Raw genomic sequence first — 14,067 nt, 5'->3', positions numbered from 1 at the left:
GATAGCGGGATACTAGCTGTCCACCTTCCTTGGCAAGTCAGGCTTCATCCCAACTGCTGCCTGGCTGGGCAGCACGGAACAGAACTGGGAATCTCGAGAAGAAACTCGTGTTAACTATTTTTTTTAAAGCACTTCATTTCCGTCACAGATAAAGCCAAATTAAGGTGCTGCGTAAGTGGTACTATAGATGAGCAGAATACTATCACGTCAGAACTCAGCAGAATCACAGTTAGATTTTAGTTCGTAAAAGTGGTTATTACAATTACTCTGTAATACAACCTTTGGAAGAGGTACAACGTTTGCTTGTCAGTACAGTATGTGGAATGTAACCATTTCTTGCAAGACTTTGCAACATGAGTAACTGCATAGATGACAGTTTTGTGTTTTCAGTTCAATAAATGTAATTTTAAAGTTTACAAAAAACACAAAAGTTTTCTAGAAAAGTCATATTATACCAAGATAATGGGTGGTAAAAGTAGGTTATTCGTCTGTGATTCATGTTTAATAAATGACTAGTGGAAAGGTGATAGAAACCAATTTCAAATCGAGTTACATTTTCACTATTGCACTGACTTCACCATTTGAATCACTAATTTAGAAAAATTCACATAGTTAAAAATTGTAAAATTAAACTAGAATACAAAATTCATTTGTAAACATCAGGTAGCCAGTTCTACTAACGTGGAATGGACTCTTGGTACTGCAGTACAGTATCTTGGTTATTTACAGCACTTGCCATATAATGGGCAGTTGCAGGACACATACAACATCAGTTCACAGTAACTGTGTTCAGAGAACTACCAAGGTCAGTGCAGTTTTTCTGTGCAATTTTCCAATTTCCCCAAATTCCTTAAGTCAAATAATACTGTTACAGAGGCCAAGCGCAGATTATTTTTATATATCTATCTCATAAGTGACGAATTATGTCTGCAGGACTTCTGTAAAGGTATTTCCAAATGGCATAGTAATGAACAGCAGCTGCTGTGGCCACAAATATGTGCCAGATGGCATGGGCAAACGGAATGACTCCATCACTCTTGAAGAACACCACACCCAGGCAATATATCAGGCCTCCCCAGGCAACCTCCTGAAGTCCATCGGTGTTGCTCTGTCAATTAACAAGGGAAGATTAGGGCTGGGGTGTAAAGTAGTGAAAGGGTAGTTTATGCACAAGATACAAGGCGCCCCCCGCCCCCAGCTGGCTGTCCTAACTCAGGACATCTTGGATATGACAGATGGATAAGTGAGAAAATCAGTATATAAATATTTAGATTACACTTTGTGAAATACATAATAATATATTTATATAATATGTCTCAACAGTGCTATAGAAGTAATAGTGGGATAACTCAAGAATTAAGCCACGTCTGATGTTTTGCTTCATGCTCATTAGCAGAGCAGACAAACACGGAGGAGAACCACGTTACTGTGTGTAAGCATGAGTTTCATGCAACTCCTACTAGTTGGATGAAGCATCCAGCAAGGTTTTGGTATAGCACAGCATTCATGCGGAAGAGTTACGTACTGTAACTGGCATTACCTTGTAGAAGTGTCAGATTTGCATTAGCAGCAGAGAGGGTTATTGAAAGTTATTTACATTGTCTAACTATAAATAAATAGTAGTCAAAGTTGTGAGGTGGACAAGATGGAATAGGATGCTTTACAGATGCACCAAGAAACATTAAAAAAAAAAACACGCCAGCTGCTGAGAGATCAAGTACCCCAGACACAGTGCCTCAGTTTGATACCGTTCAACTACTGCTCAACTTCTCAATTTTCCCCTGCTTCACTGATAAAAAGAAGCCTCCACTAAGAGACAAAGTCTTCTAGCTTTGTTGCCCCTAAGTAATTTTGAAAGGGGCAAGAGTCAATTTATTTCTCCCATCTTGGCCCAGACCACATAATCAATTGATTAGATTTTCCAGAGAGCTCTTACATATACCAAGGAGGAGGACAGCATGTTATCAGAAGTCCATTCCACTTTCCTAAAGAAAAACTTCTTTACCAATTTCTAAGTGGTAAGTGGGCATTAAGTTCATAAATAGTAAAATCTAGAAACATTCCTTGACAGGATAAGGTACTTCACATCTTTATCATTTTTACTGAAATGGAAGTAATTGAATTGTTACATCCAATATCCTTTCAGAAGTGAGGGTGTTCAGAAGAGAAATTCGGAACCTAAGCTCTTTTTATCTAGACCCTGAGGCCCAGATTCAACAAAACAAGGTAGCATTTCACTGAATGTAAACTATAAACCCAAAATAGAACTGACTATATTTGGTTCTTCTGCAGAGAACATTTACAATTATGGTGGACTAAAATTAACATATTTTCAGAAGAAAGAGAGCTGCACTGGAACTTAAGCTAGTTATAAAAGGAAAGTTTGTGTGCTTGTAACATTAATAGTCACATTCCTTACCATGGATGTCACTACCAGAGCAGGAGAAAATCCCATGGCTAAATAGAAAAAGAGTTCAACGATCTTATACCTAAAAAGGAACAATTTGAGTCATGTAAGGAGGTGTATAAGAGGATGAACATTTCCTTCAACAGTGAAAAAAATACTTTAAATTTTGTCGGCAATGTGTCCATTAAACTATTCTAAAAGCTTCCTATGCAGATAGATAACCATTTTTTTAAGACAACAATAAAGCTAATATTTATCTCTATTATACAGTTGCAGGCAATACCTTCTTCTCTAAATACTGCCTAGATGCATTCATTTGCAGTAAGTACTAGTGAGAATAAAACATTGAGACAACTTGTATTTTCTTATTTGACAAGAACCTCAGCAGCTCATCTCCAAAACAAAAAAGTCGGGTCTTGCTCCCTGAGGATAAGTAACGAAAGTAGGCTCAAGAATTGAGATCTAAAACTCAAGGACTCACATCTCAAAACAAAAACAAAAAGGTAGCAGGAGTCTATAAACATCAGTATGTATAAAGAACATAATGCTGCAGTAAATTCTATACACACTGCTACATATGAATCGGGGGCATAAGCAAGCCATCATTTCAACTGTTTTCTTACCCTACCCCCTGGTTTCTACCCTAAACTCACCCCGCTTTCTTGTAGCAAAAGTTGAAGTTTTAAAAGGAGATACTTCCCTCCCACCCCTTAAGAGAAGGCGATAATACAGCCTAAAGACATGTTATGACAGGGTGAATACAATTGTCTTCTGACAAGACCTAAGTTTGCATCATTCTCATCACATATTTCTACTGTTTCAAAGCTCTTACTGCTATGTGTGAAAGGCTGGATAGGAACACTCAGAAAGCAAGAAAGTCCCCACCTTTTTATTTCAGCTTAAAGTTAAATGCAAATAATACTTACTTTTCATGATAGAGAAACACATAAATGGTTCCTCCAGCAGCCATCAGCCAGATAAACCAACGCATGTGAGACGCTAGAGGTCCAAGCTCACGTAGATTTAACCTGGAGGTACAAAGATTTCAAGAGACATAAGTGATGAATGAACGGACCACACTGACACAAGAGTCCTAGGGCTTGTTAAAAATAAATAAATATTCAGAGCTATAACTTAGGCATGATGGGGGAGAAGACACTTGGACATTCTATACATAGAGAAGCAAGTGCATTTGCATCGATGTGAGGGAAGCATAAGATGGGCATGTGGAATAAAAAATAAATTACTTGCTGCTTGTTTTCTAATATATAAAATAAAATACTTTATGTTCAGCAAACCCAGGAGATTACATTATGTTGCATTTCACAGTGCAAAACATGGCCAACTGCATCTAAGAAGATGCCTATAGGTTTTGGAAAGCTGCAATGATAAAGTGTCTACAATGGAAAAAGCTTTAATTCTGAAGCCGTGCTTCAGATTTCTTACCATGGTGCATATGATGCCGCAATAAAGACATAGATCATCATTCTGTCACACATGTGAAAGCAATGCTCCATTGTCCTAGTAAGAGAGAGAAAAGTCAGATTTTGGAAGGACTTTGTATCATCTCAGTTTCCTCACACACTTCAGAATTACTTTGGGGAAAATGCCATCAGCTCCATAACCTCTTAAAACCATGTGGATGACTGTCCAGCTGACTTCAACTTCAGGAGGTCAATAAGCGAGACACGCAGGAGATGAGCACTCCTCCATTCCTCTCCCCGTCTCCACTCCACCATGCATCCTGCTCTCTGGCAAGGAGGCAGAAAGCTGTCACATCAACTCTGTCTAACCCAGAAACTGTTACTATTTAGTGGCTACTGATTAAATCCAATTTATGGCCTAGAATTACATAAGAGTCATAATGGGGGGGGACGGGGACGGGACACAAAACGCCAAACTAAAAATAAATACTTTTTTTTTTTAAAAGTACCACACCGTAGTTTTTCTATTGCTGCCTTGCTCCCAAGGAGGCTTTCTGCTAGTTAACTGTGTATTGTATTCTAATTCTCTTGGCAAGCTGTGTGTTCCTCAAAGTATTTGAGCATGCCATAGTCCCAGATGGCGTTCTCATTTTGGCAATGGGATTATATCCACCACGCACTTAGATTAGTTTTTTCGCCATTCAATTTCTGGATTAAGAGCCATTAGGGCCTAGAAAAACACGTATCTTCCTTGCGAAAAAGCAGCAGACAGAGTTTGTTCGTATATGAGCTTGGCGCACTATTACTTCCAACACAAGCAAGGATGGTTTTTTTCATGGTTCAGTACAAGGTACCACTCCAGACGTCTGTAAAATCATGTTTTTGACTGAGAAACACAATGGAAAAACATCACAGAACATGAAAATAAAACATCTTCTAGTGATACCTTAAGTGACTCTTTTTCCAAGAAACGATATGAAATACTGTGGAGACAATGAAGAGCGCGCAGAGCCCCATGCCATACATCCATGCTGTTATCTTTTCCCATCGATCATCAGAAAGCCGGTGGAGAAGGGCACTACCCACAATCGCAGGAACAATGAGGAACTAAGAAAACAAAAGGCCATTGTTGAGTCTCTACTCGCAGCCAACATGACTATCACCCACGGTACAGCAAGAGCAGGGCAGATAATACTGCAGTATGCCATACGAGACCGTACGTACAACGTTTGATGGCATGCTCCTAACAGGAGCAAGTTTTTCATTTAGTTGTGTGTTGACACACAAGTGTCAAGACTTCGACAATGTCTCAGACATCTAGGTTACACCTGTTTGTGAATAATTTCTCCTTGCATGGTATTAGGCTAGGTTACTAGCTCCTCTAGCCTTGACACAAAAACAAACAAAAGAATTTGCTAAGTCTTAGCAGTAGTTTTATTTTCACATTCTGCTTTAGGTTTTAAAAAAGGTTTTGATCTTACTCTCTCTAGGCTTGGATCTAAACCACCTCTTGTGCATACAGCCTGAGCATGGGAGAGATCAAAAGAAACTTAAATTATAAATGAAAAAAAATAAGCATTTAGAAGTATGTAGTTAAGAGAAGAGAATTAAGAAAAAGCTTTGCAGAACTTGTGTTTTAGATATCATAAATAGCGGCAAACTGCTTTTGTGCCTAGGTTCTTAATGCACAACAATCTTCCTTTAATGCGGCGTTTTCCAGATTTTATTCAATCCAAGTCTGTTTTCCTCATCACCTTCCTCTCAAGCAACTTTAATTCAGATTGTCCAGAACAACCTCTGCTTGAACATCACAATGGAATTAGCATGCTCACATGAAGTATGTAAGAAATGGGCTGCAGGCTTCATATACATTTAAAACTCCACTCCTTTCCAGAATAAAGTGCATCATGTACCTTTGTCTCATTCAGAAAAACAGAAACTAAGGGGGGGAAAAAAAAAAAAAGGCATGTCCAACAAGTATTTAAAGAAAAGAACCTGCTGGCTCAGACATTTCCACCCATCTCCTTCTGCTATGGAGGCATATCTTTGTCAGTCTTCAAAGTTAAAAACCCCACACAAGTTCCCTTCCAGCCCCTACAGTGTGCCTTAAGATGTTAATTAGTTCACTTGAATTGTAAATAAGCTTCATAGGTTAAATTCTTCATAGTTTATTTAACCTGAGTCTCACATGCTAAACAATAAAGCTAGGAACTAGTAATGTTTAAACAAAACTGGCAACTCTGCTTTGCATTACAGGTTTGATAGCTTAGAGTGCGAAGTTCTGGTCTAGCCTGCACTGTCTTTATCCTTTATCTGCTTACAGACTAGAAGAAATTGAGGCTCTGATCACAGCTATAGTGCAGAGGATACTGAACAAATCTGAAAAGTAGTTGGTTAGTCCAGAGAGTTTAAAAAAACAAACAAACAAAAAATGTGGCTTTGTCTTCCAGATTTCAAAGTACATCAATTGTAGCTTCGTTACTATTATATTTTCTTCCTTTTTGTAATAGTTAGTACATTTAAGCCAAAAACTGTAGAGCCATGGAAATGGAAAGTATGGCATTCCTATATCCACAGCATTTGGACCAGCAGTGAAAACACTTTCTGAGTTTTGTATTAAGACTATGGATCTTATGAACTTAAAGGCCAAAAATAGTCTGCCAGTCTGGCTTCTCATTTATCACAAACCATAAATTTCCATATACATATCCTGGACAGCCCCCAAATTCAAGAAAGATTAATGTGTTTCACTCCACAGGAGATTAGTCCCTCCTGCTTTCCACATGCGACATAGCTTAAAGTGTGGCTGACGCCCCTGAGACAGCAAGGAACTGATTAGATGTGGCTGTTGTTTCATGTAGTTTTTACAGGAGCCAGGAAGATGCTAAGCTCCAGAAACAGGTTTTTTTATCCATGTTTCTTTAGGCTGTGCAGTCATGATGTATCCACGTCCATCAGTTTCCTTCCCAATTTCTGGTGCAAATTTCAGTTTCGACTAAACTTGACAGAGAACTAAGAGGTTTCAGAGAGATTATGTACACAAGTGTCATAAACACAAGCACTAGGTAAAATAACAAATCCCTACTAGGGCCTTGGGCTTGAGCTGCTCAGAGATTCTACCTCGAGCTCTGATTAAGACCATTTTATAGGAAAGATGACCACTTTGGAAACTAGATTTAGATATTACACAGAACAACTTGCCTTTCTCACACAGATATCCTAGCTTTTTACTAGTCTACTAAAATAAGCTATGATGTATAATGCTCAAATGGGCCAACACAGCTTTTTCGGTATACAATAATTACTGGAAAAAGTAATTGGCAAAGTTACAGGGTTTAAAGAAATAAGCAATTTTCTTATCACCTCTTTCTTTGCACCTTCAGAATGAAGAATACAGCTACAAATGAGTACACGGATGAAGACTTGAATTAATTTCTTTTCTGCCTTGTCCTGGCTCTGAAGAATAATTCTACTTCTCACAGGGAATAGCACTATACTAACATGAGAAGGATTTATTGTTTTTTCTAAGTATTCTATTTGGAAACACTTTCCCTCTGTGCCCTATATGCATCATGGGAACAGTTAGACTAAACAAGGAATGATTTATTACTCTTTTTCTGACCAAAAATAGCTGAAGACAAAATCCAGAAATGATACCATGATGTTCTAGCCAACTGGATAGAAGCTCTTTAGATACTGATGCCATAACAGATAACATATGATACAATGGACTTCGTTATATCTAATATCCACCTTACAAAAGAAATATAATACTTTAGTCAACAAAACAGGCAGATTTTCCCATGTTCATCTGAAAAAAAAATCTCTAGCACAAGAATTGCATTTTAATCTTCAGAATGGAGAAGCAATCAATCAGTCCTTTTAAAGGAGGGGTATTTACCAAAAAAGTAGTCAAAGAATCAGAACTAACAGAATGAGTGTGATTGTGCTGTGTCATTTTACAGCAATGACATAGCATTTCTAAGTTGCCAGCATTCCTAGTAAAAAAACTAGTTAAAAGTCACAAAAAGCTTTGCTTATTTCAGCATGAAGTGCAACTCTTCCAAATTAATATTGTCAAACCCAGCAATTTAAAGTACTGTGAACAAACCCAGAACCGTGACACTCCAATTTACTAATTTTAGCACCTTCATTAGTACTTGCTAAATCAGAAACAGGGCTGCTAGAGATTTACAGAACAAGAGTAGGCAACGGTTTCATTAAGTTTTCTAGAGAAATGCCAGAACAAAATGAGAGCGTGCAGTTACAAAACCCTTTGCAGTAAGGAGGAAGACAAAGGATTAAAATGTATTTATTGACAGCTATAGGCAGGACTCTTAACCCCTGTGTGATATATCTTGGGAAACCGACTACCACAACCCTACTGTCACAAATAGCAGCCACTGCAAAAAGCCTTAAGGCACAAAGAAAGATGCTGAAACAGTAAGCTGTAAACCTGATCAGGCATACTTGTGGGAAATTAAACTCTAGTTATTGGCTTATAGCAAAATATCCGGTATCTTCCATCCATCTGGGGTTGCTTAGGATACTGCTACGTTGATCAGTATTTTATCTGTATTCTTTCCATATTCCTGTAGACAATCTCTCCCACAGAGAGGTTTGTTAAAAAATTTGTTTTTGTGTATAACATTCATGCCAAATTAAGTTATTTTCTTTGCACACAAGGCTATGCAGGTCATGTAGTCAGCAACAATGACCTTTGATGCACAAGCCATTGTAGCAAAGCATGGTGTTATTGTTGCAATCTCCTGTGCCTTTCATTGAGGGGGAAATAGTAACGGCATAAAGATGGTTCCTACACTTCCTCTTTGGAAAGGAAGACAATGGAAAGATCAACAAAGCTGCCAAATTCACATGTGACACTTAGAGGGAACCCCGAAGGACTGTGTCCATCTCAAGCTGCCTGCTCCAGAAGTATAGCCCTGAAGCCAAGCACAGTGTCTCCTTACTAATCAGTTTTCTCTTCTCAAATAAGGAGACAAGCATGGTGGAGTGGGAAGCCTACTGGCAACTTGGATTGTGCACTACACAGAGAGCAGAGAAACTGCTAATATCAGTCCGGTCGAATGGAGACATCCTCATCACAGGAGCCACCCTGAACTTTTGATGACCCCTTCTTCCATGCTCAAATGGCCTGCTAAATGCTCCAAGCCTCATTTTTGAAATATTTGTACTTCTTTCTTCTTTTTTCCAGTCTGGAATAGAGAGACTAACTTATTTTAAGAATAGTTCCTCCTTTTAAGGCAGTTGGAAGAAACTTTTAGAGCAGTATAAAGCAAGCCATGTCTAAATTCTGCGGTTTTAATACAACAGAGCGTATCTTTTGTCCGATAACCTTATGCACACTAGAAAGTTTCAAGATGAAAGAGCTGCCTTAGATTTAGCTTACCTTAAACTCCAATTCTTGTGACTCCTACTTCTCTCATACACTGTTTCCTTCCTGTTCTTCTAAACAGAGAGCAGTCTTTTCTATCTCTGTATTCGACTGCTTAGCTGCTCTTCCTGTCTCCTAGTGTCTAAAGACAAGTCAGTGCTTCATTTAAAGCTAAAGAAGTCAAGACATTTTAAATAGCGTTACTAGTTAGACTTTGAAGATACCTTACTATGCTACACAAAGTTAGCTCTTAAGTATTGTAACAAAAACCAATGCATGGGATTCTGTATCCCCGTTTATTGTTCTTGGGTTTGTGTGGTTGGTTTTGGGGGTTTTTTTTGGGGGGTGGTGGTTTTGGTTTTGTTTTTTAAGCAGCTGCCTAAACAGACTACTGTGTATTTTTAAGTAAAAAACCAGACAGGATACCTACTGAGGAGTACAGCCATGCTCATAAAATACAAGTTGACTACTTTCTGCATTATGACATTATGAATAAAGCTTTGAAAAAATATATGAAGAACCACTGCTAAACTCTGTTTTGTACAAATTACATCAATGTCTAATTGAAAGCTCATACTGTAATCCAGCAGCAAAGACTCAACCACTTGATCCTCTAACATTTAGTAAGAGTCTGTAACACAGAGGAGAAGCAAGCATGCCTCCTAGCTTTTTCTGTGTAATCCACTGTGCTTTCCCAGATTAGATTCCGATTTCAAGGCTTGAAGTTTTGAATAAAAGTTATTTATTGCATACAGTTTTATTTAAGGAGTATCAATCCCTCTATTATACTATACTTTATTTTCTTCCAAAAGATATGTTAACATTGCATATCCCCAAGCTGTTAACAATTCATGGTAGGTTTTATCATGTAGCTTGGCTGTTCAGAAACTCATTATACTCACTACAAGAAGGATGCTGAGGTGCTGGAGCGTGTCCAGAGAAGGGCAACGAAGCTGGTGAGGGGTCTGGAGCACAAGTCTGATGAGGAGCGGCTGAGGGAACTGGGGGTGTTCAGTCTGGAGGAGGCTGAGGGTTGACCTTATCGCTCTCTACAACTACCTGAAAGGGGGTTGTGGCGACGAGGGTGTTGGCCTCTTCTCCCAAGTAACTAGTGATAGGACGAGAGGAAATGGCCTCGAGTTGCGCCAGGGGAGGTTTAGATTGGATATTAGGAAAAATTTCTTCACTGAGAGGGTGGTCAGGCATTGGAACAGGCTGCCCAGGGAGGTGGTGGAGTTGCCATCTCTGGAAGTGTTCAAAAAACGTGTGGATGTGGCACTTTGGGACATGGTATAGTGGACACTGTGGTGTTGGGTTAATGGTTGGGCTTGATGACCTCAAAGGTCCTTTCCAACCTTAAGGATTGTGTGACTAGACAGCTTCACCAGAAACTGTATGGTACCAGAAAATGCTGATATGACATCTTGGCTGTAACCTACTGCTAACAGGCAGGAAGACGATATGCCTGGTTTTCAACTAGATGAAGGCTAGAATTGCTAAGTACAACAGCAACTTCTGCCAGATATTTTGAAATCTAACTTTTTGGCCAGAGTAAACAGGATTTGTACAAGGATTATGAGATAAACTACATATTTGTGCTGAGTAACAGAATGTGGCTTCATTCTCTAGACAAATAAGCATATATTTACATAACGCTGTACATGAGACCCTTGGCTTAAAAGCGCGTAACTTCAGTTAGCTTTTCTACATGTAAACGAAGGTGATTCTGTTTTTACCAGCAAAGCAGAGCTGTATGTTGGTTATTTATAAAATATACACAAAAGATCTTTAAGTACAGAGCTCTTTCCAGAACCGAAGAGTCCCATACACTACCTTGAGCATTTGTATCCACAGCTCACTCAGACACACTGGTGATAAGAGACTGAGGACAAAGTCAAACATACTTCAAATGTTTGGAGTTAAACAAGGGATTGAGGAGAAGCACAAGCTGCATTTATAAAAGGGCAAATGCTATCTTAAAAACCAAACAAACACATTTTTAAGTCCCTTTCAAAAGTGCCAGACGGCAAATTAAACATCCCAATTACAGAAAAAGGGACTGCTTTCATTATTTTGTGTGTATTGTACATTCAAATCTTACTATGAAAATACGGACAAACTAGGATTTTTAGTAGGGCTGTCAGCATTCTTAGTGCCTCTTTCAAAACAGCAGACTTCTCAAAGAATCAGTTCATAGATATGAAGTTTCTGGACTAAGCCATTCCAGCTCTTCTAGCTAATACCTACATGACAGTCTTATGAAGCCTTCCACTTCCAACATGAATAAATCTTCTGTGTATTTCCAGTATACAATTTGCACAATACTATGTAAGTACAGTACTGGGAAATCTGCCTTGCATGGCTAACTAGTATTCACTTTACCATAGTCATCCTTTGACTGGGACAGAGGAAAAACATCTAAAGACATGTAACTCACATTAGTGAAAAGAAATCTTAGGAAGCATCTGGAGTTCCTGGAGATTCAGAACTGGGACCAGTCATCACCAGCCATCTAATTAACATTACATTCTCTGGACTGTTACAGCTGAAGCTTATATAACAAAACCAGAGAGGTTGTAAATATGAATACACTCGGGCAAAGGTACGTATTTAGCCATACAAACCCACAAAAATTTACTGAAACATCTGGTTTAAAAAAAAAAGTACTTACTGCATGTGTGTAACAGTTAGCAGCATGTTCATAGCAAGTGGGTTTGTAGCGGCTGTTTGCTGGAGCTGGGTGGTTCATGAACCTGTTGAGTGATTAAGAGGTATTTTTAGGAAAGTTAATAAACCATCTCTTCGGAGTGTTTTGAAAGAATATCTCCAACCTAGTAGTGTCAAAAATTATAAGTACACATATAATGTATAAAATGCGTTAAAAGTAACCGGTATTTAAATTGTAGGTTCTCCCAGGTAAGTTCTCTTAACAGAAACATATGTTAAAATAAATTTCTGTGACTGCCTGTCACAGTGGATGGTTATCTTTGATCAAGACTTTGCATACAGAAGTTAAACCCCCTCTTTTCTGACAGCTTGGCTGGATGAAGAATGAACTATTTCCTATTTAAATTACATAATATGGACACAGATTGCCCTTGAAATATGGACTTCATCATAGCTGCCAAGGGTTACTCTTCTTTTAAGAAGTTCTTGAAGCTACAGCAGTATTCCAGTTCTATAACACCATAGAATAAACCAAACTTGAACACTGACTTTTCAGTTCCTATAGCAAGCAGTATTTGTGTTTGGAATGTTAGACAGCTCGGATTTTTCTTCGAGGCTAACACTATCTGCTGGCTGTAACTAAGACCCAAGCTACACAGGGATGAAAGGAGACCCTAATGGTTAACTCTGAGGAGGAAAAATTTCAAGAGGCTTACCACAGACATTCCACCTTGTTCTCTAAGGATTTTCAAACATTACCTAACAACCAAACAATCACACCAAACACAGCCTATGCAAGTCAAACCAAGTATGATGAAACCTGAGGAAGTTTTGGAAGAACTTGCCAATATAGATGTTACATTTAGCTATTCTAAGAAAACAAACACTTGAGTTGTTTCTATGAAACTACACAATTTAAATCTGTGTATAAAAACCTCTAAGAGACAGCACACAATTATATGCAACCAGTCAAATCAAAGCTACAAACTACTCCAGCTACAGTACTGTGTACGTTACCCCAGCACAGCCTACTATCATACAAGACTGACTCTCTTCCACTAATAAATTCCAGTTTACTCCAGACTATTATAAAACTATGCATTGACAATTAGTCAGGTATCCAACAAGCCAGGAACAGTTTCACAACAAATACAGAACATGTCTGTACGTTCAGAACTGAGAGCAGCTTTGTTAGCTAGATTTATATAAAGAGCTTGTTTGAAAAACTTTGGTCCTCCCTCACATCCCTCCTGGTTTAAGTCAAAACCAGTCCTATTTTTATGACATCCATAAAATATTGGCCAATCTCAAACCAAGGAAAAACAAACAACCAAAAAACCCCAACCAGAATCTTAAAGTTTAAGTAAGCAGTTCCAGTTTTCTGGGATATAAGACACCTTCTTTACAAATCACTTACTAAATCACTCAAGAAAACCATTTTTTTCTAAACTGATCTATGAAACTTTAACAGCATTGATAAAATAACAGAGTCATGATCCCTCTCCAAATTGTGGCAGTCTCAAAAAAGTTTCAACTACAAAGCATAAGAAAAAATGTGAATTTCATTCACAGACACCAAGTACAACGGGTTATTAGCAAATTACTAATTCCACGGGAGTTAATATATTGTTAAAAAATGGCAGTTCTTTTGTCAGTAACAAATGACTCCTTGCTCTCATCTCCAAGAGGATAATGATACTGTAGTCATACACACAGGCTCGCAGAACATGTGGAAAATTCTTTTGTTGCCCAGTGTGTCCAAGTCTTCAACAGCTGCCGAAGCTCATCTCGGCATCCTCCAAAGACGGAACGTTCAGTTTACTCAGTTCTGCTTCCAAGTTAGGAAAAAATTTAAAAATAAAAGCATCCGTTGGCTCAGTTGAGTGACCAGGATCAGACTGCCCTTGCCCAACTCCATAAACTTCAAGTCATGGGAAACCTTTCACTGATTGCATCTAGAATATTATTATATTTCTCCAAAGGCCATGGTGGTACCTTGGAAGTCTCACAAGAAGTAGAAAATAAAGAAAAAAGAAAACCAAACCAAAAAAATACCCCAACAACTAAAGAAGCCAAAGGAATAAGTTTACCTTCAATATTAGCTTTGTAATTTCTGTTGTTCCAAATTTCTACGTAAGATACTATCACCATCTAAAAATCTATAAATAATTGAA

The 14,067-nt window shown here is 38.3% G+C and overlaps 1 protein-coding gene across 1 annotated transcript; it reads right to left on the bottom strand.

Moving 5' to 3' along the window:
- Positions 1-418: 418 nt before the first annotated feature.
- MMD (monocyte to macrophage differentiation-associated) lies at positions 419-11,979 on the bottom strand (the record flags this gene model as incomplete). Its single annotated transcript, XM_010295282.1, has 6 exons — positions 419-1,108; positions 2,420-2,489; positions 3,334-3,435; positions 3,854-3,928; positions 4,778-4,938; positions 11,898-11,979. Coding segments are annotated over 6 exons (691 nt in total), but the record flags the coding sequence as incomplete, so codon positions are not given.
- Between the last annotated feature and the right edge of the window lie 2,088 nt (positions 11,980-14,067).

Source organism: Phaethon lepturus, unplaced genomic scaffold, assembly GCF_000687285.1.
Source record: "Phaethon lepturus isolate BGI_N335 unplaced genomic scaffold, ASM68728v1 scaffold19969, whole genome shotgun sequence".
In the NCBI taxonomy this organism is placed as follows: Eukaryota; Metazoa; Chordata; class Aves; order Phaethontiformes; family Phaethontidae; genus Phaethon; species Phaethon lepturus.
The sequence above is the reverse complement of the archived record's forward strand: the minus strand, read 5'-3'. Positions and strand labels throughout refer to the sequence as shown.